Below are 22,847 nucleotides of genomic sequence, written 5' to 3'. Positions count from 1 at the left end.
GCTGGTACAATTGCAACATTTAAGAGGCATTTGGATGGGTATATGAATAGGAAGGGTTTGGAGGGATATGGGCCGGGTGCTGGCAGGTGGGACTAGATTGGGTTGGGATATCTGGTCGGCATGGACGGATTGGACCGAAGGGTCTGTTTCCATGCTGTACATCTCTATGACTCGGAATAGGCATTTGGTTCATCAAGCCTGCTCCACCGTTTAACATGTATGGTTATACTATTTTCTGTCTCAACATCTTACTCCTGTTTCCAGCTTCTCAATCTATCTATTCCATTCTCGAGCATATTCAGTGACTTGGCCTTCACAACTTTCTGTGGTATGATCCTCTTTGTTTATTAAATAAATGTTAACCAGGCTTCTGGGAAAAATCTGCTGCTCTTCCTCTAATTCTGACTTGGAATCTTTTGCATCTGCTCAAGAAGAGATCAGGAATGAGTCTTTTTTTTTCTCAGCCAAAAGCAGTGCAGCAGTTCCAAAGTAATTATTCATATATTTCGGCTGAGACTGTTTGTTTAAGCCTCTTGAACAGTGCTAAGATCAATGATCTTCTGACTCCAAGGTGTATAATCATTATGTCAAGTATTGGACCTTCAGATAACAACTGCTCCCTAATATGGGAACATTGCAGTTAAGTGCAATGTTAACCACGCCTCAATTTTAATATTAAAATCAGTCTTCAGTCATTTTCCAGTGAGAGAAGTAAACTTGAATGTGTCCAAAATCCCTTAGGCTAGTTATGCTGTGCATGTAGAAACTGTGCTGTTGGAAAAGCACAGCAGATCAGGCAGCATCTGAGGAGCAGGAGAATTGACATTTCGGACATAAGCCCTTCATAAGCCCAGGAATCCCAAAACTAATCCCTCTGCGTGTAGAAACCCTACTTTTATGGCTAATGGTTTAGTTCTTAAGCTGTGGCTTGTAAAAGCATCCATATCGAGCAATATTTTTCATAAGGGCTTTTTTGCAATGGTAAATAGTTTCTCAGTTCTACTGAACTCCTTTGGGTATTCTTGTTGCTTCTGCAGTCAACTGACAAAAGAATATGTCCATTGCCGTTTTTGTATCCAAGGCAAAACAAAGTCATTTACCTGAAATTTAAAGATATTTTATCAGCCTGTTCAGCCATACTATTACACACCTCTGCAGCAGAAGGGGCTTGAACCTGAGTCTTCTAGCCCAGAGGTAGAGATGCTAGCACTGCACCACAAGATCCCTCCCCATCCCCAATTTTAAATTGAACTCCCAAATATTGATATAGTTGTCTTCAAAATTGACCCTGACAGTTGTGGATTGGTTGGTTGATCGAGATGTACAGAGGAACCTCGATTATCTGGCATTTGACAAACCAAACTTCGGATCATCCAAACTAGATCGCAAGGTCCTAATGCATGGCTGACTGTTAGTCGGCATCGATTATCTGGCGTTGAATTAATCGAACTAAATACTCCCTGCCCGTGTCCTTCGGATAATCGTGGTTCCTCTGTAAATACATAATAGAGCTGGGAAGTGCTTTTTGAAATGTAAAATTTGGTTCATAAAACTAACTGCTAAGTTCAAAGTTACAGATGCCAAGGTTGGACTTCATTAGTTTAAATCAGTTATGTTTAATCACTACACGTCAGCTGTGGTTCAAGCAGTAGTACTTTTATCTCTAAGTCAGAAGGTTCTAGGTTCAGTTCCTAATTGAATGCTGTCCAGACGGACTTGCGGATTACATGTTAAACTTTGACCTCATCTGCACATTCGGATGGACACATATCACATTAACAATATTCCAATAGAAAAGCCCCTCTGGGTGCATGGACTAAAATTGACGACCTAACCAATCAGTGTCTGTTAAATTGACAGCCATATGTTCTATTTGCATTACTAATTACGTGCTGCTTCTTAACACTCATCCCATCAATGAATTTATCCTTGGCAAGGCTAGACTTTGTTTCCCATCCCTAATTGTCCTTTAGCAGGCGATAGTGAGTTGCCAAATTGAAGCGTTACACTGTATCTGGTATGCCCACAGTCCTGTTAGGGAACGCATTCCAGGATTTTGACCCCAGTGATAGTGAAAGTGTGTCAGTATATTTCCCAGTTATAAAATTGTGAGACTTGGAGGGGAACTTACAGCTGGTGATGTTCCTAGAATTCTCCTGCTCCTTTTAAGGTGGTGACAATCGCAGGTTTGGAAAGTGCTGTTGAATCACCTTTGTCAAATTGCTGCAATACATTTTGTGGCTGGTACACAATTGTTGCAATTGTGCCAATGTGGAGCATATGAATGCTAATGGCAATGGATTGGGTTGTAAGCAAAATGGCTTTTTTTTCCTTGTCTGTTGATAAGTCCGTTGAATGTTGTAGGAGCTGTACTTATCCAGAAAAGTGAGTGTTCCATCATGCTTCTGAGTTGTACCAGATGAATTACTACAGGATTCCTAACCTCCAAGCCGCTGGTGAAATGATGGATTTATGCAGATACCGTTTAATATAAATATATGAAATCGTGAATTTTGGTAGGAAGAATTGAGAAGCAATTTAAACGCTGTAATTTAAGTATGAGAACAGAGACTGGATGATAAAGTACTGAGACATTTGAAATGGAAGACGGAGTTGAGAAGGCTGTCATTTTCTGGGGGAAAAAAAACAAGGATCAGTGCTGGGTCCAATCTTGTTTGTCATTTATACAAGTGATTTGGACAGGAATTTCAAAAAGCATGGTCAGTAAGTTTGCAAATAACATGAAAATTGGCTATATGGTCGACAGTGGAGAAGGTTATCTAAGATTACAAAGGGATCTTGATCAATTGGGCCAATGGGCTAAGGATTAGCAGATGGAGTTTAATTTTGACATATGTGCAGAGTTGCATTTTGATAAAATGAATAAGCAGAGACTTACAGGTTCAGGTACGAAGTTCTTTGAAAGTTGCATTGCTGGTAGACAGGGTGGTAAAGAAGGCATTTAGCATACTTTCCTACATTGCTCAGATCATTGAGGATAGGAGTTAGAGTAATAGAGGCGTACAGCATGGAAACAGACCCTCCATTCCAACTCGTCCATGCCAACAGGTTTCCTAGCCTAATCTAGTCCCATTTGCCAGCACTTGGCCCATATTCCTCTAAACCCTTTCTATTCATATACCCACCCAGGTGCCTTTTAAATGTTGTCATTGTACCAGCCTCTGACAGCTCATTCCATACACACACCACCTTCTGTGTGGAAAACGTTGACTCTTAGGTCCCTTTTAAATTACTCCCTTTCACCTTAAACCTATGCCATCTAGTTTTGGAGTCTTTCCCCACTCCCCCTAAAAAAGCTGTGGGGAGAAAGACCTTAGTTATTTACCCTATGATTTAAAAAAACCTGTATTAGGTCATCCCTCAGCCACCGAATCTCCAGGGAAATAAGTTCCAGTCTATTCAGTCTTTTCCTTTAGCTCAAGCCTGGCAACATCCTTGTCAATCTTTTCTGAACCCATTTGAAAGTTCTTGCCTAATACTGTCAAAATGGCCTTCCTGCAATTTAGAGCTTCAGCTTTTAGCTCAAGTCCATCCCTTTCCATAACTATTTTAAAACTAATAGAATTATGATCATTGGTCCCCATGTACTCCCTCACTGACACCTCAATTACTTGCCCTGCCTTATTTCTCGAAGGTTTTGCTCCTTTTCTAATTAGGTATGTTGCCATACTAAATAAGATTTTATTGTACACGTTTAACAAATTTCCCTCCATCCAAGCTCTTAACCGTGTGGCAGTCCAAGGTTTTGTTTGAAAAGTTAAAATTCCCTATTGATACAATCCAATTATTATTGGCCCATAACATAGTAAAATGTCGTGTGGTACTTTGTAGGGGTATTATCAAACAAAAATTGATATGTAAATAAAAGTAAAAAATGCTACCAGAACATGGGTCAGGCAGCATTCCCAGAGACGAGTAAGTGTTTCCTGATCTTTCAGTTGTAAAAATTAGCACCTAACTGTATAATTCTCCATAACAGTTGCAATTTTTTAATGCCGAGCTTCTCAGACGAGAGTAGTTCATGAAAAGAACAGAAATGCACTTGAGGGGAAGCTAAGTAACTACATTATCTAGGATGAGAGGATAGGGTTGGGAAGAGACATGTAGGTATAAGCACTGGTATATACTGGTTCAGGAAGGCATGTTGTGAATTCTGTATGTAGGTTAAACATTCTAGCCTTATTTTCAATTAAACAACAAAATGATGTTTATTTACCTCCAAAGCTCTTTCCTGTGCAAAGTGTTTTGTTTTATTGTTCCTCTGGAACAGCTTGGATTTTCTTCATTAAAGACATTTTAAATATAAGTCGCTATTGCTGTAATCATTGTGAACATGAATAAGATGTTGTCTTGTGCTGTTTCTAAGATCCTTAATGATCTCAGAATCATTATATTTTATTGAAAGATTGTTTACATTAAATTGATTAAAATATTAATGTTATAAAATCCATTGAAATTGGTGTTTCTGATCAGTACAGTGTTTTATAAGCATGCAGATTCTATTAAGAGTTTGATTACACTGTTTTTATTCTGATGTATTTTTATGACCACATATATATAGTCCAAATCTGAACTTCTGACTAGCCCCAGCAAATTGCTGTTATTTATCTGAGCTCTTGGAGTTTTGGTGTTTAGTGGAAATTAATCATCCTTTTGTTTATGCATTAGAATATTCCTGATTTGATGGCTAATACTTGATTCTGTTTCATGATTCAGGAGATACATGAGCTTCTTAAAGACTATGAATTGAAATACTGCTATGTGGATAAGAACAAAGGAACTGGTAAGATGAGATTAATTTAAATGTGAGAAATGAATTTTAGTATGTTTTTTTGTGATCCGAAGGGCTGATTTTGGAGAATGGTCATTTCTACTTTCTTTTTTTGGGCTATTGTTTATTTAGACCTGCAGTGTAGGTAATGTTTCAATTGAGCAGAATTTTGGTAAGGAGTGTATTGAACTTGCAGTGCTGTGTTGTTTGAAATAATACTTTTAAATATTCTTTTGGCTCTTCCTCTACAAAAATCATGATTTGGCTTGACAGTTGACATAAAACATTTGAATGAATTCTTATATCAGTGTCACATGAGGGTTTTAAAAGTTAGCCATTTTTATTAAGCTCTGCACCAGAAAGCTCAATGCAGAACAACCAGGTAGACATGTGTGACAGCAAATCTCCCAGTTACGAATTTGAAAATTTAGTCTGGAATACTAAGAAGGAAACATCTCTGAGGAATGTATCAAAAGTACAACACATTTGTTTTTGTTTCCTATGTAGTTCTTCATTTCTTCAAGTTCTCTCATTCCTCCTACCTGTGACCCCACCCCATGCTATCCTCACCGAAACACCAATGAGTTAACTGCATTTAAACTTTAAAACATGTTAAAGAACAGTTGATTAATTGAAGTTTATTACACAATTTGAGCTTTGGACCAGAAACACATCTTTTAAGAAGAATTTATTTATCTGTAATGTGATGCAAGTATATTTTATATCTTTTGATGTCATGTATTTTAATGTTTAGGTTTAGAACTAACGGCATGTGGGTTTTGTTCTGTGTATGAGGGTTTAATGATTTAACTTGTCCCACAATTTTTTTAAAACCAGATGAACGCATGCTCCTTGAGTGATATTGGGAATTATTTTGGATCATAAGAGTTTTGGTGAGAGGGCAAATATTTGAAACCAATTACCTTTTAATTTAGAAGAATTGGGAATACGGATTTTTCCTCTAAGTAAAATAAATAAACTTTTGATTCAGTTTGCCACTATCCTGGGATAAAATTTGATGCAAGAATTTCTGATGGAGGAAGGAATTACTTCAGAATGGTTCGGAAATAGGTTGCCTCCATTTAATGGCTTTCAGTGAAAACTCCACACTGGAGTATTTGTTTAGACCCCTGCAGAGGTTAGAACATAGAACATAGAACAATACAGCACAGAACAGGCCCTTCGGCCCACGATGTTGTGCCGAACTTCTAACCTAGATTAAGTACCCATCCATGTACCTATCCAAATGCCGCTTAAAGGTCGCCAATGATTCCGACTCTACCACTCCCACGGGCAGCGCATTCCATGCCCCCACCACTCTCTGGGTAAAGAACCCACCCCTGACATCTCCCCTATACCTTCCACCCTTCACCTTAAATTTATGTCCCCTTGTAACACTCTGTTGTACCCGGGGAAAAAGTTTCTGACTGTCTACTCTATCTATTCCTCTGATCATCTTATAAACCTCTATCAAGTCACCCCTCATCCTTCGCCGTTCCAACGAGAAAAGGCCGAGAACTCTCAACCTATCCTCGTACGACTTCCTTTCCATTCCAGGCAACATCCTGGTAAATCTTCTCTGCACCCTCTCCAAAGCTTCCACATCTTTCCTAAAGTGAGGCGACCAGAACTGCACACAGTACTCCAACTGTGGCCTAACCAAAGTCCTGTACAGCTGCAACATCACTTCACGACTCTTGAATTCAATCCCTCTGCTAATGAACGATAATACTCCATAGGCCGCCTTACAAACTCTATCCACCTGAGTGGCAACCTTCAAAGATCTATGTACATAGACCCCAAGATCCCTCTGTTCCTCCACCTGACTTAGAACCCTACCATTAACCCTGTATTCCGCATTCTTATTTGTTCTTCCAAAATGGACAACCTCACACTTGGCAGGGTTGAACTCCATCTGCCACTCCTCAGCCCAGCTCTGCATCATATCTAAGTCCCTCTGCAGCCGACAACAGCCCTCCTCACTGTCCACAACTCCACCTATCTTCGTATCATCTGCAAATTTACTGACCCACCCTTCGACTCCCTCATCTAAGTCATTAATAAAAATTACAAATAGCAGAGGACCCAGAACTGATCCCTGCGGAACTCCACTTGTAACTGGGCTCCAGGCTGAATATTTACCATCTACCACCACTCTCTGCCTTCGACCGGTTAGCCAGTTTTCTATCCAATTGGCCAAATTTCCCTCTAACCCATGCCTCCTGACTTTCCGCATAAGCCTACCATGGGGAACCTTATCAAATGCCTTACTAAAATCCATGTACACTACATCCACTGCTCTACCCTCATCCACATGCTTGGTCACCTCCTCGAAGAATTCAATAAGACTTGTAAGGCAAGACCTACCCTTCACAAATCCGTGCTGGCTGTCCCTAATCAAGCAGTGTCTTTCCAGATACTCATAAATCCTATCCCTCAGTACCCTTTCCATTACTTTGCCTACCACAGAAGTAAGACTAACAGGCCTGTAATTCCCGGGGTTATCCCTATTCCCTTTTTTGAACAGGGGCACAACATTCGCTACTCTCCAGTCCCCTGGTACCACCCCCGTTGCCAGTGAAGACGAGAAGATCATTGCCAACGGTACTGCAATTTCCTCTCTTGCTTCCCACATAATCCTAGGATATATCCTGTCAGGCCCGGGGGACTTGTCTATCCTCAAGTTGTTCAAAATGTCCAACACATCTTCCTTCCTAACAGGTATCTCTTCTAGCTTACCAGTCCATTTCACACTCTCCTCTTCTACAATACGGTCCCTCTCGTTCGTAAATACTGAAGAGAAGTTGTTCAAGACCTCTCCTATCTCTTCCGACTCAATACACAGTCTCCCACTACTGTCCTTGATCGGACCTACCCTCGTTCTCGTCATTCTCAGGTTTCTCACATACGCATAAAATGCCTTGGGGTTATCCTTGATCCTATCCGCCAACGATTTTTCATGCCCTCTCTTAGCTCTCCTAATCCCTTTCTTCAGGTCCCTTCTGGCTATCCTGTATCCCTCCACTGCTCTGTCTGAATCCTGTTTCCTCAACCTTATGTAAGCCGCCTCCTTCCTCTTTACCAGACATTCAACCTCTCTCGTCAACCAAGGCTCCCTCACACGACCATTTCTTTCCTGCCTGATAGGTACATACATATCATGGACACGTCGTATCTGCTCTTTGAAAAAGTTCCACATTTCCACCACATCCTTCCCTGACAGCCTATGCTCCCAACGTATGCTCCTCAAATCCTGCCTTACAGCATCGTAATTTCCCTTCCCCCCCCCCCCCAATTATAAAATCTACCTTGTTGTGCGCACCTATCTCTCTCCATAACCAAGGTGAAAGTCACAGAATTGTGGTCACCATCACCAAAATGTTCACCCACTAACAAGCCCACCACTTGTCCCGGTTCATTACCGAGTACCAAATCCAATATGGCCTCCCCTCTGGTTGGACAATCTACATACTGCGTTAGAAAAGCTTCCTGGACACACAGTAGGAAGCTGAGCTCAATTGTGAGAATAATTAAGGTAAAAACAATCAAACTCAAGACCAGGAGTTGAAAGAAACCACCAAGTCAAACCTACAGATGTGATAAAAAAAAAGTCTCTATCTTTTATTTTAATTCATCCATGGAATTAGGGCATTGCTGGCTAGCTAGCATTTATTGCCTATCCCTAATTACTGAGAGGTCAGTTAAGAATCAACCACATTGCTGTGTGTCTGGAGTCACATTTAGACCAGACAAGGTAAGGATAGCAGTTTCCTTCTCTAAAGGGCATTAGTGAACCAGATGTGTTTTTATGACAATCAGCAATGGATTTTTGGTTGTCATTAGATTCCTAATTCCATTTTTTAATTGAATTCAAATTCCACCATGTGTCATGGTGGGATTCGAATCTGGGTCCAGTGATAATACTAGTAGGCCATCACCTCTCCCTAGACTGGTATTTGAGGACTGCCGAATACAACTTTTGGGATAGATAGCATTGTGTTTTTACCGTGTGTTAATCTCTAAAATCGTTATGTTAGTTATTCTATCATTTGTTTTGAGGAATGAACTTTTGCTTTATTAAAATCAAATCTGCAGCATAGTTTGTTTGTCTCAGTGAAAAATGATTCAATAAATAGATCAAATTTTGCTTTTATCAATCAGCCAAGCTTTCAGTCTGGTATCTGATTTCTCCAGTAGTAATATTATAACAGTAATTGCTTACTCAATACTTTAATACCGATTTAATATTTCCACAAAATGCAGATTGCTTTTTTTTAAACTTTAAGACAACGGTGAATAATTAAATTTTCCCTCTTTATTGACATCTGTGTTAGTGATATAAAGCTCATTAGCAATAGGATCTGCTTTTAAAAAAATGTTGACTGTTCTTCCAAATTTGCCTGTCTGTCCAATTGAGCTCTTAAAGAAAATAAGGTTGATGAAGTCACAGAGATTGACAGTGCAGAAAAAGGCCCTTCGACTCACCGAGTCTGTACCAGTTAAAACCAAGAACCTAACCTTTCTAATTCCATTTACCAGCGCTTGGCCAACAGCCTTAAATACTGTAGTATTGCAAGTGTGCATCTAAATGCCACTTAAATGTTGAGAGGATTTGTACACCTGCCATCCTATGGAAAATGAACTCCAGATTTCTACCACCCTGTGAATAAAAAAAATGTTTCCTCGCATCCTCTCTGGAATTCTTGTCCCTTATCTTAAATCCTTGTCCCAGTCATTGATTCCTCACCAAAGTGAAAAGTTTCTTTCTGTCTACCCTGTCAATGCCCCTCAAATTTGTGTCTCAATCATGGCTCTGTCTTGTTCCTTCCTTCCTCAGTACGGTTGATTGGGCCTAAAAATGGGGTTTACACCTGGAAGCAAGGAGCATGGCTGAGGTGTTAAATAAATTCTGTGCATCTGTTTTTATCAAAGAGAGATGATACCCAAGCCAGTGTGACAAAGGAGGGAACCTGAGCACCAGAACTGTTCAAAATTGAGGTAGAAATGTTGAACAGATTGTATGTACATCGACAAGATTGGGATTGGATGCATCCAAGGAATTTGAAGAAAGGGAGTGGAAATTGCAGCAGCAGTGGCCATAGTCTAAAGAAAAATGAAAGATTATGGGACGTGCCAGAAGACTGGAACATTGCAAGCGTTTGTACGGATAATCCTAGCAATTACAAATCAGTCAGTTTAACTTTGTGTGAACACATTGGAGTGAGTGCAGTGTTTTAGAATGGTTCCAGAGATGAGGAACTTTTGTTACATGGATAGATTGGGCTGCTCTCCTTTGAGAGCTCCTCGGGAAGGACGTACTGGCACTGGAGCATCTCCAGCAGAGATTCACATGGATGATCCCTGGAATGGTAGGCCTAACATACAATGAATGGCTGAGGATCCTGGGATTGTATTCATTAGAGTTTAGAACGTTGAGGGGAGATCTAATAGAAACTTACAAGATAATGCATGGCTTACAAAGAGTGGATGCTGGGAAGTTGTTTCTATCAGGCAGGGATACTCTGATTCGTGGGCACAGTGTTCGAATTAGAGGGGGTCAATTTAAAACAGAAATGAGGAGAGATTTCTTCAGCCTAAGTGGACCTGTAGAATCCATTGCCATGGAATGCAGTGGAGACTGGGATGTTAAATATCTTCAAGGCAGAGCTTGATAAATTCTTAATCTTGCAAGGAATTAAGAGATACAGGGAGAGTGTGGGTAAGTGGCGTTGAAATGCCCATCAGCCATGATTGAATGGGAGAATGGACTCGATAGGTCGAATGGCCTTACTTCCACTCTTATGTCATGTGGCCTTATGGAGAGAAGAAGGCTAAGAGGAGATCTGATGGAGGTCAGACTCTAATATAAAAACAATAAATAGAAAGAACAAAATGCTCCATGTCTGAATACAAGTAACATTCAAAACAAAACAGATGAACCAAAATTGTACATCGAAACTTTATTACAATCTGATAGCCATTATGCAAAAAAGACTATTGGAAATGTTAGTGACAATTGGTCGTACAGAAAGTGAGACTGCAGAATGAATGAAGAGAAATAAAAAAATGACAGATGAATTTAATAGGTATTTATCAGTCACCTTCAAGGTAGAAGTTATAAATAACATTCCAGAAGCAGTGATAAATCAGAAAATGGGAGGGAACATGGACTTTGAGGAAAGTTATAATCACCAGAAAAGAGGCACTGAATAAACTGTTTGACTGACAAGTGTCCAAGTACATCATCCTATTGTCATCCCATATCAGTTGAAGCAAACACTCGGACACAGTATGGCTCTACCTTCTTTACCTTTATTCCGAGCCATGCAGAGACAGCGATTGCCAATGTACACAAAGACATGAGTTTTCTGTCTTCTCTCGAACAGCAGATTCTTAAGGAATTATATAGTCACTTAGAGGGAGCAACAACCAAATAAGGCAACACCTATATTGATTGGGTGACCGTTACAATCAGCATCACCAAGAAAGATTTAAGCCATCTGGCATTACACAATGGATGTTCCTCACTTCGTTAACTGGCGTTACACAATGGGTGTTCTTCACTTAAACAACTACCCTTGCCTCTAACCAAAAGAGAAAATGCTGGAAAATCTCAGTAGGTCTGGCAGCATCTGTAAGGAGAGAAAAGAGCTGATGTTTCGAGTCTAATTGTTCCTTTGTCAAAGCTCTTTGACAAAGGGTCAGTTAGACTCGAAACGTTAGCTCTTTTCTCTCCTTACAGATGCTGCCAGACCTGCTGAGGTTTTCCAGCATTTTCTCTTTTGGTTTCAGATTCCAGCATCCGCAGTAATTTGCTTCTACCCTTGCCTCTAGCACCTCATTGTTTACTGCAGGTTCTGATCTGGTCAATGTCATGCCAACTAAGTCTTTGTCAAGCAACCCTAAACTTAACTCTTTCCCTACCTGTTCATACCTTATACACTTTCTCACTATGGCTTTAAAGGAAATGCCTGGTGAGAGAGTTGATGTATTGGTTTATATTTTTATTTTTCCAAAATTTCCTTTGTTTAGGTGTGGTCCCATATGATTAGAAAATAACAAAAGGGAGGTAACTATAGACTGGTGAGCCTGACATCGGTGGTGGGCAAGTTGTGGAAGGAAATCCTGAGGGACAGGATTGAAATATGTTTGGAAAGGCAAGGACTGATTGGGGATAGTCAACATGGCTTTGTGTGTGGGAAATCATGTCTCTCCAGCTTGAGTTTTTTTTTGAAGAGATAAAGAAGATTGAGGGGAGAGCAGTGGACATGATCTATATAGACTTGAGTAAGACTTTGGACAAGGTTCCCCATGGGAGACTGGTTAGCAAGGTTAGATCTCATGGAGTATTGGGAGAACTAGCCATTTGGATACAGAACTGGCTCAAAGATAGAAGACAGAGTGTGGTGGAGGAGTGTTGTTTTTCAGACTGGAGGCCTGTGACCAGTGGTGTGTCACAAGGATCAGTGCATGGTCCACTCCTTTTGGTCATTTATATAAATGATTTGGATGTGAAAATAGGAGGTACAGTTAGTAAGTTTGCATATGACACCAAAATTGGAGGTGTAGTGAACAGCAAAGAAGGTTACCTCAGTACAACAGGACCTTGATCAAATGGGCCAATGAATGAGGAGTGGCAGCTGGAGTTTGGATAAATGCAAGGTGTTGCATTTTAGCCAAGTAAATCAGAGCAGGACTTATACACTTAATGGTAAGATCCTGGGTAGTTTTGTTGAACAAAGAGACCTTGGAGTGCAGGTTCATAGTTCCTTGAAAATGGAATCGCAGGTAGACAGGGTGATGAAGGTGGCATTTGATATGCATGTCTTGGTCAGAGCATTGAGTATATGAGTTGGGAGGCCATGTTGCGGCTGTGCAGGGCATTGGTTAGGCCACTTTTGGAATATTGTGTGCAGTTGTGGTCCCTTTCCTGTCAGAAAGGGTTCAGAGAAGATTGACAAGGATGTTGTCAGGGTTGAAGGTTTGAGCTACAGGGAGAGACTGAACTTACTGGGGCTGTTTTCTCTGGAGCATCTGAGGCTGAGGGGTGACCTTTACAGAGGTTTATAAAATCATGAGGGGCGTGGGTAGGATAAATAGACAAACTCTTTTCCATGGTTTGGGGGAGTCCAGAATGAGAGGGCATAGGTTTAGGATGAGATAGGAAAGATATAAAAGGGATCTAAGGGCTAACCTTTTCACGCAGAGGGATGAGGATGTAGGAATGAGCTGCCAGTGGAAGTGGTGGACGCTGGTACAATTACTGCATTTAAAAGGCATCTGGATGGATATATGAATATGAAGGATTTATAGGGTACTGGGCCAAGTGCTGGAAAATGGGACTAGATTAGATTAGGATATCTGGTTGACATGGATGAGTTGGACCAAATGGTCTGTTTCTGTGCTGTATTTCTCTCTGACTCAATAAATGAAGCTGAAAGCTGCAGGGCAATTAGGAAAAGTGTTGGAATTAAAGATGATCCAGAAGGGCATTTAACTTCAAATTAATCAACTGAGTCAACATAGTTTTGTGAAAAGGTAGTCATATTTGACCAAGCTATCAGAATTCTTTTGAGAAGGTAATGCTTGCTGTGGATAAAGGGAATTGTTGAATATGCTGTACTTAGATTTCCAGGAGGCATTTAATAAGCTGTCACAAAGCTTATTATGAAAAGTAAAGCTCATGGTGTAGGATGTAGTGCATTGTTTCCTGTTTGCCAGCCAGGGAGAAGGCGTAAATGGGTGATTTTCATTTTAGCAAAATGTAATGAGTGATGTCCCACAGGATTCAGTGTTGTATCTCAGCTGATTTTATATAAATTTGGATGAAGAGATTGGAAGGTATGTTGCCGTTTCACTAATTTTGCCGATCTGCTAATTACATAAATATAGTTAGGAAAGCAAGTTACAAGTCCATAAGGTTGGTACAAACAGATGGTGATAGGCTAAATGAGTGGGCAGAGATGTAGCAAATGATGTTAATGTGGAGAAATATGAAAGGAAGCATTTTTTAAAAGAAAAAGCATATTACCTAATGCAGAGATTGCAGGTGGTGATGGAAGCAGATCTTTGAATATTTTTAACACTGAGAAAGATGGATTCTTGTTGATCAAGTGAGTGATTATCGGGGTAGGTTGGAATACAGATTGGATGTTGCAAACAGATAGTATGTGCTTACTGATGGTGGAGCAGGCTAGAGGTAGTAAAAAGCCTGCTCCTGCTAATTCATATGTGAGCAGATATGATGGAGAAAGAAGTGAAGTCCTTGCTTACTATGCCCACTGAGATGAGTACATTTATGTGGATGAATACATTTATAAATTTGAGACTAAGATAAATGCCAAGTCCAATAAGGATGAAGATGAAGAGTGAAAATGCAGGTGCTTGGGAAAACCCAAAAACAGTTGAGAGGATAAAGAAATTATGCAGCTGAACTGTCAAGAAAAATATAATCTATTTTACAGGGAACCAACATTTATGTTTGAATTAGTTACAAAAGCAGAAATGGAATAAAATCATAGGTGGCAATAATAAAATGATGAAATAGTAAACCTTTCGTGTGCTTCAATTTTTACCACTGAAATAGAAAAGGCAAAATGAGTTTTAAAAAAAAACTGCATAAGGAATAGAAGCATTCATCAAACTCTGGAATTCTTGGTCTGATTGCATCTTAAAATAATCTAGAGAAGAGGAAACAACACATTTTCTAATTTTTTTAGAAAGGTGAAAGAGGACTGGCTAACATGTGCCTTTTGAGTGGAGATTGACTGTATTTTAAAAAAACTACAACTACAAGGCCAAGTTATCTTAAGCTAAGTGGTCAGAGAAGTTATCTAGAGCAAAATACAAAACACCTAAAGCAAAAATATTGTAAAGATTTCAAAGAGAAATTCTTGCTTGACTAATGGATTTTTAAAAAATGTTCCCGTGCTCTTTACAGCCTTCTGGTATGAACATGGACTTTGACAACTATTCTTTTTGCTCCGTTGCTAATAATGGAGAACAGCTGTGTCTAGGTTACTGGGATGTGGGATGTAAAGGCTGATGCTCTGGGGAATTTCTATCAGTAACAAGCAAACCGGATGGTCCACACTTTGATATCTGCCTTCCTTTTGCTCCATTCTTGGGTTACAAGGCCTACAAAGTTTCTTTCCCTCCCTCCCTCTCTTCCCATCCTGCTGTAAGCATTCAAGCATCTGATCATGAGAGAAATGAAAAATATTGTTACTTTTTGATTTAATCATCGCTGGCCCTTCACCCAGTCTCAAACATCTTATTTTCTTTATTAAATGCCTTTTTCCTAGATCTGAGCTAGTTAAAAGGTGTTCAACTGTATATCTTGCAATTCAGTCGAAAGGTTGTTGACCTGAATAGTCAACCCTATGTTACTTTAGTGTGTAGGTTTGCTATCCAGACGTTTCATTACCTGGCTATGTAACATCATCAGTGACGACCTCCAAGTGAAGCGAAAATGTTGTCTCCTGCTTTCTATTTATATCTTTCTCCTGGATGGGGTTCCTGGGGTTTGTGGTGATGTCATTTCCTGTTAGTTTTGAGGGGTTGATAGATGGCATCTAGATCTGTGTGTTTGTTTATGGCGTTGTGGTTGGAGTGCCAGGCCTTTAGGAATTCTCTGGCAAGTCTTTGCTTAGCCTGTCCCAGGAACACATCTATCCTACACCCTAAACCTCAACCTGAGCTACAAACCTTGCAAAAACCTATGTTACTGTGTCTACAGATTTTGACTGATCTCAGTGTTGTCAGAATTTGAAATAGGTTTTAACTCCAGCCTGATGGAAGATATTGAAAAAGCTCTCCACTATTGGAAGTTCCTTGACCAATTATTATCCATAACATTAAATGGTTATTACTGGTCGCGAATTGTTTTTCTAGATATTAACGAAGCATGAGTACACATCTCTTATTGAACATGTAATCTTAGTACTTGCATTTACATAGCAAATGCATTAGTTTGAAAACTTGGTGCATTTGATTAAAACAGCAAGATTAAAAAGTGATGATTGATCACTGAATTTGTTTTTTTTCTAGTTTTGAAATGGTTGCCAAATAACATGTGAAGTACTTATACCTTTAGAATGCTTTCTAATAAAGTCAGGGTTTATAGAGTCAGAGTCATAGAGATGTACAGCATGGAAACCGACCTTTTGGTCCAATTCGTCCATGCCAACCAGATATCCCAACCCAATCTAGTCCCTCCTGCCAGCATCCGGCCCATATCCCTCCAAACCCTTCCTATTCATATACCCATCCAAATGCCTCTTAAATGTTGCAATTGTATTAGCCTCCACCACTTCCTCTGGTAGCTCATTCCATACATGTACCACACTCTGCATGAAAAAGGTGCCTCTTGGGTCCCTTTTATATCTTTCCCCTTCTCACCCTAAATCTATGTCCTCTAGTTCTGCACTCTCCCACCCCTTTTTATGACTAAATGTTTGCCACTCTGGACACAATTGTGCCTTGTCAGCAATTTCTATTGTGTAATATTGCCTTAAATTTCTGAATTGCTGGAAAAGCGCAGCAGGTCAGGCAGCATCCAAGGAGAAGGAGAATCAACGTTTCGGGCATAAGCCCTTCTTCAGGAATGAGAAGGATGTGCCAAGTAGGCTAATATAAAAGGTAGGGAGGAGGAACTTGGGGGAGTGGCGTTGGAAATGTGATAGGTGGAAGGAGGTTACGGTGAGGGTGATAGGCCGGAGAGGGGGTGGGGGCGGAGAGGTCGGGAAGAAGATTGCAGGTCAAGAAGGCGGTGCTGAGTCTGAGAGCTGGGACTGAGAAAAGGTGGGGGGAGGGGAAATGAGGAAGCTGGAGAAATCCACATTCATCCCGTGGCTGGAGGGTTCCTAGGTGGAAGATGAGTCGCTCTTCCTCCAGGCGTCGTGTTGCCATGGTCTGGCGATGGAGGAGGCCAAGTGAAAATCATGGAGGAGGTGGGGGGTGTCCTGAACGTAGGAGGGGAGTTCTTGGACTAAGGGGGACAGGACCATGTCAAGGTATTCAGAAATGAGTTCGGTGGGGCAGGAGCAGGCTGAGACAATGGGTTGGCCGGGGCAGTCAGGTTTGTGGATTTTGGGCAGGAGGTAGAAACGGGTGGTGCGGGGTTGTGGGACTGAGGTTGGAGGCGGTGGATGGGAGATCCCCTGAGGTGATGAGGTTATGGATGGTCTGGGAGATGGTTTGGTGGTGGGAGATGTGGTCATGGTCAAGGGGGCAGTAGGAGGAGGTGTCCGCGAGCTGGCGTTTAGCCTCAGCAATATAGCGATCGGTGCGCCAAACTACCACCGTGCCTCCCTTGTCTGCTGGTTTGACCTCACCATCAAACTGGCAGACAAGGGAGGTGCGGTGGTAGTTTGGCGCAAAAAATGCAAAACTTGCGCCCATGCCTCCCCTCTCACTTCCCTCCAAGGCCCCAAAGGATCCTTCAGTATTCATCAGAAATTCACCTGCACCTCTACACACATTTACTGCATCCGCTGCACCCGATGTGGCCTCCTATACATTGGGGAGACAGGCCGCCTACTTGCAGAACGTTTCAGAGAACACCTCTGGGACACCCGCACCAACCGCCCTGTGGCTGAACACTTTAACTCCCCCTCCCACTCCGCCAAGGACATGCAGGTCCTTGGCCGCCTCCATCGCCAGACCATGGCAACACGACGCCTGGAGGAAGAGCGACTCATCTTCCGCCTAGGAACCCTCCAGCCACGGGATGAATGCGGATTTCTCCAGCTTCCTCATTTCCCCTCCCCCCACCTTTTCTCAGTCCAAGCCCTCAGACTCAGCACCGCCTTCTTGACCTGCAATCTTCTTCCCGACCTCTCCACCCCCTCTCCGGCCTATCACCCTCACCGTAACCTCCTTCCACCTATCGCATTCCCAATGCCCCTCCCCCAAGTCCCTCCTCCGTACCTTTTATATTAGCTTGCTTGGCACACCCTCCTCACTCCTGAAGAAGGGCTTATGCCTGAAACGTCGATTCTCCTTCTCCTTGGATGCTGCCTGACCTGCTGCACTTTTCCAGCAACACATTTTTAAGCTCTGATCTCCAGCATCAGCTGTCCTCACTTTCTCCTAGTTAAATTTCTGAGTTCTGACTTTATCAGAGCTTGTGGTGCTGATCTTTTGTTCACAGCAGGCAGTGATGTGTAAGCTAAAAACCCCAAATGGAGTGGCATTACAAAACATAAAATTGACGCCTAACAAAGCAAATCTAGAATGTTGCCTGCTTCCACACTGGAGGAATTCTGAGTAGTAATTTTGTGTTTAGTACTTCATTGCCTTGGCCCAAGTTCAGTTTCTGGTCAGGAAATAAAAATTCTGGGGGCAGTTGTAAGATAATGATAGTGTTCCTTTTTCTGAACCAGGAGGCCCAAGTTCAATTCCCACCTGCTTAAGTATGTTTGTAACATGCAGATTGATTAGAAAATGTCTATAAACTGAGATGATATTAAGACTGATGTAACATGCAGTGTCTCCTCTTATTAAAATGAACAGTAGTGATGGGGAATGTTTACTTTTTAAACTTGTTGATACTGAGGCTTAGTTTACTTATCACCTATCATAATTTTAGACTTCAGATTTTTCCATTTAAGTCGGTAAAATCCAAGTAGAGCTCCTGGGTTATCGAGAAATTACTTTTTTTTTCATCTCAAATAACTTATTTATTCAAGTCAAAGTCATAAATATAATTCCCACTCAGTTGTATGATTGTGCTATGGCCTGAAAGTTAGTGTATAGAACCTGTTCTGACAGAAATAACACAGTCACAAAAATGGAATTGTGCAGTGACACAATTTTAAAGCAAGTATTGCCTATTGGTATGCTTGAAAAAGTCCCGCGCTCAGAATATAGGTTTGTTGATAGACAACCTATTATGGCACAAATCTGATTCCTGATTTGAAGGAATTAAGGAAGTATTAATATGGGGAAGGCATTTGATTGTAGATGAATATATATAAGAATGATGAGAGATTGTGGCATAATTCGTGTTCTTGATTAAGTTGGACTTTTTCTTTCAGCTTTTATTACTTTGCTGAATGGAGAACAAGCGCAGGATGTCATTCACAAATTTCATAAGTCCACTTTCCAGGAAAGAGAGATATCTGTTCAACTGCAACCTACTGATAGCTTGCTTTGCATTACCCAGCTACCATTGTCCTACACTCAACAACAGTTTGAAGAGCTGGTCCGCCTTTATGGGAATGTGGAGAGATGTTTCCTGGTTTATAATGAGACTACTGGTCATTCAAAGGGTTACGGTTTTGTCGAATATATGAAGAAGGACTCTGCTGCTCGAGCTAAATCTGAACTTATGGGGAAACAGCTGGGGCCTTGCACACTGTATGTGCAGTGGACAGATGCAGATCATCTCTCAGCTGATTTCCTTCACTCGAAGTGCCTTTGTATAGATAAAATTCCCCACGATTATAAGGACACAACGGAGCTGACAGAACTCTTCTCTCAGATGTTTAAGCCAGTTTTCTGTCAGGTATGTGGACTAGTGAGGGAATGTATTATGGCTGTTTTTGTTCATTGGCATGTACTGATTGCTGTAATTTCAGAAGTTGTAATCTTTTAAGTTGGGTATACAGCATTAAGAATCCTAGTACAAATTGATAACCTTACTTTGTGGCATTGGGGAAACCATGAAAACTTTTGCCTGCAATCTAAAGGATTGCTGTCATCGGTTCACTGTTTTAAAATTCTCATTTTCCGTTTTCTTCTTTTAAACTTGTGTTTTTCAAAATGGAGTGTGACCTTTGTTTTCAAGTTTGCTAATTTTCCGGCAAGAAGTACCCTAACAAAAACTAACTAAATATCAATAATGCTAGTCCATCTTTTGTGCAGGAGCTGACTTGTCATTTGAGTTTTCATTAACAGGAGTGGCAAGAAACAAAATTCAAGAGATGGCATGTGCTTCTTCCATTGATATCACACTCTATTTCAACATCTTCCTCTAAAATATAAAACAATAATGTTCACCCATTTTGGACTTGAGTAGCTTTAATCCTGACCTATTGTCTTTGTCACCCTCTTCTGTTTCTGATGGTTTTTCTCACTTTTGCTAAATGTTATAGTTGTATTGTTTTTGTCTTGAAAGTCAGAACCCGTAGTAAATGTAGGTTATTTGTGATAGAACTTCTGGGTTGGGGTGAGGTGAAAACATCAGATCATAGCAATAATTTTTTTTGTGATTTTCTTTGCTGCCTTTGGCCTCCATGTAGCTGACTTGGAAATATGGAGTTAGGACAATATTAATGAATACTGGATGATCCAAAATGGTATGATGTAGGTAAAAATGATTTTAGCTTCCCCTCCTCCAAATTTAATATAAGGTTCCTGGGGCAGCAGTAACTTTCCACTCACTATCTTGTTACAGTAGCTGTTCTCCTTATATGCTGAAATTGTAAACACCCACCAACTGTTACATTTTGGCGAAGCACATTGCCTCATCTGATTTTTGTGTGGTATATATGCATACATGCCCTTTTTATTTCAACCTGGATCATACTTTCCCAATCTGGGACACCCTACCTTTTTCCCCTGCCTTTTAACCTAAAGGTTCTGACTCTGCCAGAGAGTGGGAATTGGATCAATTTCCAGTGTGTATGACTCAGTCCATTGTTAGATTTACTAACTGAGCCAATACTATTTATTTGAACCCCCCTCATTTACAAAGTCCTGCCTGTTTGTGTTGTGTATGATTGTAATTACAGGACAGGTGAATTTTACAAAGTTTTGTTGTTTCTTTTATAAATATTTTGCTAGGATTTTTGTTTGATTTTGAATAATTGCTGTTTGTATTTGGACTTCTGTTGTTGGAAGTTTATATATCACCTGAACAAGATTATCCAAAGAGGTTGCCATTTTGTTTTTCAGCCATTTTATTAAATTGACTTCTCTAGAAGATTTAAGTTTGCACGTACTTGCCACTTCCTTCATTTACCCAAACTATTCTGCAGTTGCTTGTGGGCAGAGCAGTAACATCTAGTTTGGAAAGAAGCAATGAATTGAGCTAATTTGAAAGTAATCCATTTTACACAATATAACTTGGAAGAGGGAAACAATTTTTTAATGCACTTGTTTGTCTTTTTATCTGTCAGCTTGCCCAGGCCTCAGGTAGCCATCCTTCTTTTGCAGTGGTGGAGTATGAAACTGCAGACCAAGCAGAATTAGTGCAACGATCTACTGATGGAATATTTTTTGGCGGTAGCCAAGCCCGTGTTTCATTTTGTGCACCAGGGCCTCAGGGTCGCAGTACACTTGCAGCACTAATTGCTGCTCAGAGGTTGGTAAGTCAAATGTTTAAATACTTTTTTTTTGGACTGAGGAATTGTATTGTCAAGCTGTATAGAATTGGAGGCATTTTGACTTTGTTTTGTTCTTATTTCAGTAATATTCAGCAATTTCCCTTAATGGAGATGAATAGCTAGTTTCTGTTTACTTTCAAGTATATTAATCAGATGAGTTGAAGTTGTAAACCTGTGGTTTATAGTTATCATGGTTTTATGCTTGAATGCAATTATATTGCCATCTGCTTATATTACTAAACAAAAACTTGTATAGCTAAAGCAATAGCCTACCAAGACTTGAATAATCTGAGAAATCTGTTGCTTTCCCCCTATCTATCCCCTACCCCTTTTGTTAAAGTACCTATTCGAGACAGCTCAGGAATCTCTGATGGACCTGTAAACCCGTCTTGGTTTATCCTGGCGATCGTTCTGTGGTAGTCTGGAATATGAAACTCTTACAGACAGTTCAGTTTGAATTATTACCTTTTTTACCGGTGGCATCAATGTCACACCATAGCATAAACATCTACAAGCCAGGCTTGAACTAAGGTTCTAAAACCATTAGCAGAGTAGCGGTGCCAGCTCTTACCCCTAAGAGTTGTCTCAGGCTGCTACTCCTTGCTGCAAACAAGTTGTCTTTATTCAGAATTTGGTATTAAAATTACAAAAATGCCACATGACATTAATCAGATAAGCAGCAATAAAATGGCAAAAGTTTGCAGAGGAAGAGAAATTCATTGACAGGTCTGAGTACACTTGACTAGTTAAGCTACATCAAAGTAGGAAACCTTGATCCAGCCAGACCCAAATGGCCGATTGCTTTGGCTAGATAACCTTCTATTTAACCGTACATTATAAAGAGGGACTAGTTTAAACTGTGGGAAAGGTCATGAGGTAACTTTGCTCTGCTAACGTGTCCAGTAGCATTGTCCTACAAAATGGCTTTTTCTTTTAAAATCATCTTAGATTCCCAGAATGTGAGTAAAATTCATAACATTCTGGATCTTGAGCTCCAGGAACAACACACAAACATTCAATCCATGACCAGCCAATGTTCACTCAAAACTGTCCACCAGCTTCCATCTTTTCTTTCACTCACTCACACTCACTCACGCTCACACACCAGTGTCTGTCTCTCCCCTCGCTCTGTACCCCTTACACCCTTCAGTCAGTGAGTGCAATTTGCAGAAAAATGTTTTCCCTCTCACTCACACATGAACATCTTCCAACTTCCTTACTATGCCAGTTTCAGCCTTGGTGTTATCATCGCCTGTAAAGGTAATGAGACATTCACATTCCAGAACAGTCAAGATGAGGGAGTTGAGCTTCAGAAGTTCAAATCTGCTTAATGTGGTATATATGAAAATGTAACAGGATTGTTCTATTACGTGCATATTGCACTCAACTTATTAAATTACAAGTTCCTTTCCTATTGAGTATGAATTTTATTAAGAGTCTTCAATATAAATAGAATACTGATACTAAGAACAGATGTCCCCAATTCTTCAGAACAAATGTGTAATTTAAATTAAAAGGCATGTAAATAGGGAATGGTTAATAGTTTAAGAACAAATGCATGTATTACATGTTATGTAAGGAAAATAGTGTTTGACAAGCTGGAGGTTTTGAGAATAGATGAGCGAGAACTCGTGGTTGTAGTGGATTTGGATTTTTGAAGATTTTTAATAAAGTTCAATGTTTGAACTTGTGCAAAATTAAACATGATGAAATTGCACCAAAAT

The 22,847-nt window shown here is 40.4% G+C and overlaps 1 protein-coding gene across 2 annotated transcripts in view; it reads left to right on the top strand.

Moving 5' to 3' along the window:
- Positions 1-22,847, top strand: part of raver2 (ribonucleoprotein, PTB-binding 2) — a 109,307-nt gene that overhangs the window by 12,879 nt on the left and 73,581 nt on the right. For both annotated transcript variants that reach the window (XM_087990686.1, XM_087990685.1), the window contains exons 2-4: positions 4,738-4,804; positions 18,832-19,301; positions 20,917-21,105. In XM_087990686.1, coding sequence (XP_087846812.1) covers positions 4,738-4,804; positions 18,832-19,301; positions 20,917-21,105 — 726 coding nt within the window. The remainder of the gene's footprint in view (positions 1-4,737; positions 4,805-18,831; positions 19,302-20,916; positions 21,106-22,847) is intronic.

This window comes from Chiloscyllium plagiosum, unplaced genomic scaffold (assembly GCF_037043375.1).
Source record: "Chiloscyllium plagiosum isolate Xiang-an unplaced genomic scaffold, Cpla_swu_hap1 HiC_scaffold_9, whole genome shotgun sequence".
Taxonomy (NCBI): Eukaryota; Metazoa; Chordata; class Chondrichthyes; order Orectolobiformes; family Hemiscylliidae; genus Chiloscyllium; species Chiloscyllium plagiosum.
This window is presented reverse-complemented; position numbering and strand designations above follow the sequence as displayed.